The 7823-nt window shown below is 29.4% G+C and overlaps 1 protein-coding gene across 1 annotated transcript; it reads left to right on the top strand.

Moving 5' to 3' along the window:
- On the top strand, nt 4563–6714 carry LOC104751842 (probable WRKY transcription factor 59). The gene is made up of 3 exons (XM_010473888.2): nt 4563–4865; nt 4991–5146; nt 6304–6714. Exons 1-3 carry the CDS (start codon nt 4642–4644, stop codon nt 6521–6523), a joined length of 600 nt encoding a protein of 199 aa, XP_010472190.1. The 5' UTR covers nt 4563–4641; the 3' UTR covers nt 6524–6714.

The raw sequence follows: 7823 nt of genomic DNA, 5'->3' as shown, positions 1-7823 counted from the left end.
TCTCTAATTTCTTTGTATCAGACATACGGGTGCTTGTCTGCTGAGAGAAAACTCCGGCGGTTTGTGGTTCTTATCCCTTGGCAAAATTTCATAAACCGCCTTGGATTTCTCTTAAATCTTTATATCTTACCGGGACAATGAATTCGATGGTATACTATGGTGTTGTTCGACAATGGTTGGATCTAATAGTGTTTGTGTTTCTCCAAACGTAACATCAGTCTTAGGCCTTAACAAAAGAGATTCATTTACAATTTGATTGTAATTCTATTGACTGTTTGATGGAATTATGGCTGCATTAATTTGTCTTTTGCGGATTTAGATGTCAATAGTAGTACATGTGGGCTTTGTTAACTATTGGCGACAAAATTTGATTAGTATTACTCAATTTGGTGGTTGAGGCATGTGTTACCGATGTTTATAGATGAAATTTCATGAATACTAGAAGATCATGCATCTGCAAATGATACGACAAAGCTATTTGTGTTTACGTTGAAGAGAAATATAACATACCTAATGCAATAATTGTGAAGGAGTTCAATATTTCCTTGGCAATATGTTTGTGATAATCTTTTAATACCAGTGAAGTTTATTTGTTGAGAAAAATCGAATATAAATTTATTTATTTTCCCGATGTTCCATTTATTGAAATTTAAGTTCTTCTCCCCTCATCCAATTTAACTAAAGGACGCCGTCAATTGGTTGATTCTTGTCCATATCTAATGAGTTGACCCCTCGTAATTTTATGGTCAAGGACGTCCATTATGGGCCACTTCTCATTTTCTTCTTGTTGAAAAATGCCACTTTCTCATTGACTCGCATATTTATTAAATTTTACATCACAGCTAACTTATTTTTAACTATTAGATTTTTGGGGGATCAAACAGTAAAAATCCACTATGACTCATGGATGATGGTAGCTTATCAATATTTTTATGATAATTCTTTTAAATATTGAATACAAAATTATTGTTAAGATTTCTAGATAAAAAAGACTCTATCTAACACCATACAAAGAATTTTGAACTTGTTGAATTATCACTTGTATATAAAGTTCAATATTATAACCTTTTCCAACTCCTGCCTATATTCCCCGATGAAAGTCATATATAATACAGTTAAAATATAGGGATGACATCGATATCAAGTGGATTCGAGTTTATTACAATAATAACAATCAAACAGAGTCTAAAATACACCTAAAGAGAGGTGAAAATTGCGGTTTTGGTCTTGTCAATAATGTTGACCAAGTTATTTCTTTGGCGAATGAGTCAACATGACTAAGTCACATAGGAGACCGACTATGTCTAAACTATGGCCTTTGCATTTCATTCTGATACGTGCGTAAACTTATGATATGTACTACGTACTACTAACCTGTACTAACAAAACAGAAAACAATTAACGTTGTTATTTAAACTTAAAACTTGTAATATTTATTGCATTAGTTGTCACGTTAGAGCCAACTACCACGTTATAATGATGAAAAATGATCCGAAACCAAAAGCAGGTCATATATATAGTCTCGTCCGAAGCACCACTTGAACCAGCGACCTTTAAGCGTTTGTCATAGATCTTTACTATTTGAGTTATTTGCTTACTAGCTAGACATATTATTCTACTTAAGAATTTAAGTTTTCTTTAATATCTATGAATCTATATTTTTTTTCCTTATGATAAAAGTTCACGGTAACACGATAAATTTTTTGTGGAACCGGAAAGTACAACTTAAAATTCAGATTATTAATAGTTTGATGAATGAATCAGACTTTAATTAGAGGTTAACAAGTACTTCAACTAAGAACACAAAAAAATAAAAGCCAAATCTTTTTTTTTCCGCTGGTAAGTTTCTCGTGCATGACACAAAACCTCAAGTTTTCACGTGGAAACCACGAGGTTCGTCGATCAAACCGGTGCTTCCCACAACAACGACAAAAGCTTCATTATATACTATAATATTTTGTTTTTATACATTATTTTTACTTACCTCCACGGCAAAATTGGTTCACGGAAAATGAAGTGAGCATGGTGACGTATCTTATCTTACGTCATTTTCCTTCGACCTTCTTCAGTAGAGAGGTTAATTGTAAAGTGATTAACTAGCAATAAGATACACTTATAATCTCAATACGCAATTAGATATTAATAGTTAATGTAGCAACAATTACGTCTCGTATTGGTCGTTCCAACTTTAAATTTAAAGTTTATATTTTAAATATAAAATATGTGTATAAAAGGTGCGTTTCCTACATAGTTACAGAACTAGTCGCACTTTACATGAATCACATGATAGCTTTTAATCGGCATATTCCAGAATTATTGTTTTTTTGTTAAAAAGATATATAACTAACCACTGGCAAATACTATGAGAAAATCATCAATGATGGTAATCAGTTTTTTTAGAAAGCATTATTAACCACAAAGCCGTCTATATAGTGTTACCCTAATTTGAAATAATTATCTAATTTCCCTTTAAATGTGATAGGTGTTAACGACGTCAACTTTACGTTTGTTTATATATTGATTTGGCAACGCATGCAAAGATTGGTGTTTGGCCATAATTAATTAAAATGTTCGACTAACTTGCCTCATAAGGCTATTAGTATATACTACAATAAAACAAAAAATGAAACTACTTGCCCAATACGTTTAAGATCCGTAAAAAAAATAGAATCTGAGCTATAAGATATCTTCTAAATACAGTAGAACCTCTATAAATTAATACTCGGTAAACTATATAATTTCTATAAATTAATAAATTTCTCCAGTCCCAAGTTGAGACTAGTGTAATTTTGGACACTATTAGATAATATAATAAAATCATAATTTTTTTGAAAATCCTTTGTAAATATATGGTCCCATCAATAATATAAATTAATAATTATATAGATATCTAAAATATGTATATATCGACACATTAATTTTTATTAGAGTTCATTTTTGATATTTTTACTGTATAAAAATCTTTGAGTGCTATCGTCAAAATATGATAATAGTTATTTTCATTGTAATTGATTTTATAAAAATATTAGTTATAACCATTAAATCTTATTTTTAATGTTTTTTACCAAATTAGGAAAGTCTCTCTATAAATTAATAATTATTAATTTATCTAGAAATTAAAACCTCTATAAATTAATAGATTTTCCTGGTCCCAATATTATTAATTTATAGAGGTTTTACTGTATATAATACAATAGAACCTCTATAAATTAATACTCGGTAAATTAATAACCTCTATAAATTAATAAATTTTTCCGGTCCCAAGTTGGGACTAGTGTAATTTTGGACACTATTCGATAAAATAATAAATTAATATATTTTTTGAAAATCCCATGTAAAAATATGGTCCCATCAATATCATAAATTAATAATCAAATAAACTAGTATATATATATATATATATCTAAAATATATATATATATATATCTAAGAAAATCTAGTGAAATATGAATCTATTGTTGTTTGTTTGTTCTTTAATTTGCATTCTTGTTGGAGAGCATCTATAATCTTTCTGACTGCATCAAAAACTTATGGTGTTGTCTTCTCAAATCGCATCTAAAAATTGTAAAAAGTTCTTGACGCGATAATTGATTCTTTACGTGTAACTGGTTCTAAAGGTACCGTCATATCTTTTTCAACTATATCATCACCTTAAAAAATAGTAGTAGCAATTTCTTCTAAACTCTGAATTTCTGATAAAAAAAATCTTTTCATGAATTAATATTTTATTAATTTATCGATAAACTAAAATTTCTATAAATCAATAAAATTGCATGGTTCCTACTTTATTAATTTATAGAGGTTCTACTGTATTTGTCTTTTATTAGGCCAATTAAAAAAAACTGATGAGACGTGGTCTCAAAGTGAATTTTGTTTTCTAATATATAAATAATATATTCCATATCCCTCTCAAGTTGATAGCTTTTATCAGCTAATATTAAACTGAATCCCATTCGATTAACCATTAACAAAATATCTCTACTTAAACCACCTTAGTTAGATTAGATCAAACTCAGCTCCATATATATATAACATATTTATTCCATGACTTTTTATTTGTATTGGTTCATATTCATATCTTCTAAATGGATTTAAAATTTATTAATTAACACAAATAATAAGTAACATGTTAATGAGAGCTAGGATTTCGGTAAGGCTAGCTACATCCACTCGAAATCTAGCTTTGGTTAAATTTGATTAATCAGTGGCATATTATTATGAAGGGACCCCTGATGTTACATGCATTTTTTTTACTCCAGAAGTTGATTGGATAACACTTCAAAAACCTTTTCTTAAAAATCAAACCTTAAAGATGTAAAAAGGTAAAATTTCCCACTTTTATGGGTGCTTTATTGTTAACTTAAATAAATGATAATAATAAAGAAAAATCACTTGTCGCTATAGCAATTCTATCGAAGAAGTTTCCTTGAATATGCGCACGAAAGTAGCCATGAAAGTTATTTTTACTTATTTAAAAGCAAATAGACTTTTATTCTATTTTATTAATTATATAATTATTTTTCCTTAGATTTGCAGTATAAATAAACAGTATCAGCCTAACAAATATATCTCCTCCTCTTAGCTTCAACAGCCGAAAACACTAAACAAGGTTCTTGGAAAAGAAAAAAGGAAGAAATTAAAATGAACTATCCTTCAAACCCTAACCCTAGTTCCACAGATTTCACTGAATTTTTCAAATTCGATGATTTTGAGGATAGTTTTCATATGATCATGGAAGAAATCGGCCGGGAGGACCACTCTTCGTCGCCGACTTTGAGTTGGACTTCATCGGAAATATTTGTGGCTGCAGAAATCACAAGTCCGCTTCAAACAAGCCTAGCTACCTCACCTATGAGCTTTGAAATGTAAGTCAACTTTTTATATCATACATCTTAGCATAAAGCTAGTTGTTGGTATATGTTATTATAAGTGTGATTTTTTTTTTTTTAATAACTGTGATATTTATCAACTGATGCTTTTATAAATATAGAGGTGAGAAAGATGAGATCAAAAAGAGGAAGAGACACAAAGACGATCCGATTGTTCACGTGTTCAAAACGAAATCAACTGAAAATTTTGCTTTAGATGACGGATATAAATGGAGGAAATACGGCAAAAAGCCAATAAGGGGCAGTCCATTTCCGAGGTAAATCATTAATTCTAACTTCTTACTTTTACTTGGTTACCATAGACATATACTTGACTAGTACGTACATACAAACTTGTTTTTAAAGATTATTCGACAGCTTGGATTATTCTAGTTTGCATATATGCGGCATGTTGATTTGAGTATTACAAATTGCAATCAATGTTTCGACTTGATGAATCTAGAAGAATGCATCTCTTAAAGCGTAGAATAGTTAAATGTCAAATGGACAACTTGAGACAACTACTATAGTCGAGGCTGAAAAGTTTTACAACTTAATTACTCCTCCTCTTTTCGCATTAAGTTAATCTGTTAGTTTAAAGACAGATAAACTCGCATCTTTTTCTTCATTTTCTTTGCTAAAAGACATACAAAACCTTGTTCATCGGTTTACCAAATTTTAATCATGATATATTCATTGCATAACTTACACAATTAACAGTATCAGGTTAAAAAACAGTATTAGCTAGTTTCTGACTACAAAATCCTATTACATATAGAAATGAAACTTTTGTTTTGATAATCACTACATTTATAAGAATAACACTCCTTTCTGAGTTTCGACTAGTAAGTTGAACATGAATTTGTATATTAATAGTAAAAAAAACCTTCACTCAAACTTTGCATGTGTAGGTGGTGTATAATATAGAATAGAGTCAGTGTTCCCTCTTTAGAGGAGGTGTTTCTTGTCCTAATGACCACATGCATGTTTTTATATGTATGTCTATATATGTGTTGAAGCCAACATGTATATATACTATCACCAAAAATATATACGTCTCAGTGTTCGTTAGTGTTACTTGTATTTAGTTCCATGTGGACCATATATTCTGGATACTTAATAAGGCAATGAGACATAACATCTACTAGTGAATAGAAACTAATTAGTGTCTAATTAAAAAATAACTAATTAATTGTCACAAGTTGTGATATACTCTTATAACAATTAACACTTGAGATTATCATAATTCATGAGTTCCTTTTTGTATGTTACCTTTGATATCAAGTTGACATATAAACGACGATATTGTTAATCGTTACGCCAACAATTATTGGACCACACTATATATTGTAATCAAACTGTTACATTATAAATTAAATCTTATAGAATCTCTTATTAGAGATTTAATTAATTATAGTGCTCATTTTTTAAATAGGCATTATCACAAGTGTTCAAACCCAGATTGCAACGTGAAGAAGAGGACCGACAGAGATACGAACAATCCAGATTACGTATTGACAACGTACGAAGGGATACATAACCACCCAAGCCCTTCTGTAGTTTATTGTGATTCAGACGACTTTGATCTTACCTCTCACAACAACTGGTCCTTTAAAACAAATACGTATAGTTTCTCTCATTCTGCTCCAAATTGATCATAGTTACTAAGTTTGTGTATATGGTTTATATCATCATCCTAATCACGCATCACGCGTTTATCCACATATACCTTGTTGGGTCGATTTTGTAATGTATTGAATTGGTGGAGGTGTAATGGAAGTCGTCGATCATCTTGTATGTAACTAATTGTACCTTTTTAAAATATAGTAACTAATTTGTACATGAACCTCTTTAATGTGCTACAAGAAACACATATTTTCTGACTTCGAATTTCTGAGTCTCTGACAAACGGATTCAGTAATTTAAAATAACTACTAAAAATTTATTGAATTTGTTTAAAAAATATCTGACGGATTCATTCAAAATATATAATTTAAAACCATTTGTTAGTAGTATTCGAAATTTTTTAAATCCAAACTTCAAAATATCGGTAAGGTACCAATTGGTAGCCGTTAAAGCACTAAACTTAAAGTTTCTTTTTTTTTTCTTTTTTCAGAACTTAAAGTTTCTTTAAAAATTAGAATTAAAAATAAAAAAAATCTAAAAAAATAATAATTTAATAAATTTTCAGGCTATCGAAAATATTTGCCTGTTGAAACCCACAAAATAAATTTAAATCCTCTCCTATACGGCTATACCATGTTTCAACGGATTTTAAATGTATGTATCCATCAATATTGATTATTTAACCTGTTTTACCCAATTTAAATATGTTTCAGTCATTTTTAGTTTAAATTATTTTGTTAACTTAAAAAAAAAAAGTTCCTATGAATTTATTTTTAACTAGATGGACCTTTTACCCATATTTGACATAAAACCTAAAAAGGCTATAGGCATATATATGGTTGCCTCAACCGTCTTTAAGTGATATTTTATCGAGGTAAAAAAAGAAGCTATATTTTGTCATACTAGAGCTGAAAACCAAAACAATTAGTTAAAGTTTATCTGTATTTTTTTCTGCATTTTAAACTTATAAGGCAATCAACCAAGAAAATTACCAACGATATATACATCATGCAATATCATTTGTTTTCTAGATATTAATATTTACTAGTTGTCTACGTGACATGACATGAATTGTATTAATCTAATCATCTATACCTTTTATTTTCTTATATGAATCAAAACTTTCATCTGGAACAAAAATGACTTATGTATCTACTCTTGAGAAAGTTTGGTAATTAACGTTTTATTATGTAATGTACTCCAAAGATTTGTGGAAGGTTGGAACAATGTGTTTGATCTGAAATTAATTCGGTCATCTTTTCAACTTCAGGGAGTGACACCCTTAATGTGTCTTTGGTTCATCAACATCTTATTAGCGGCAAAAATGTT

Source organism: Camelina sativa, chromosome 16 (assembly GCF_000633955.1).
Source record: "Camelina sativa cultivar DH55 chromosome 16, Cs, whole genome shotgun sequence".
Classification (NCBI taxonomy): domain Eukaryota; kingdom Viridiplantae; phylum Streptophyta; class Magnoliopsida; order Brassicales; family Brassicaceae; genus Camelina; species Camelina sativa.
The sequence above is the reverse complement of the archived record's forward strand: the minus strand, read 5'-3'. Positions and strand labels throughout refer to the sequence as shown.

Excerpts from the sequence above, each read along its gene's own strand:
- LOC104751842 (XM_010473888.2), top strand. The coding sequence starts at position 4,642 with ATGAACTATCCTTCAAACCCTAACCCTAGTTCCACAGATTTCACTGAA. Across the intron at positions 4,866-4,990 it reads TCACCTATGAGCTTTGAAAT|AGGTGAGAAAGATGAGATCA; the intron begins GTAAGTCAACTT and ends TTATAAATATAG. Across the intron at positions 5,147-6,303 it reads AGGGGCAGTCCATTTCCGAG|GCATTATCACAAGTGTTCAA; the intron begins GTAAATCATTAA and ends TTTTTTAAATAG.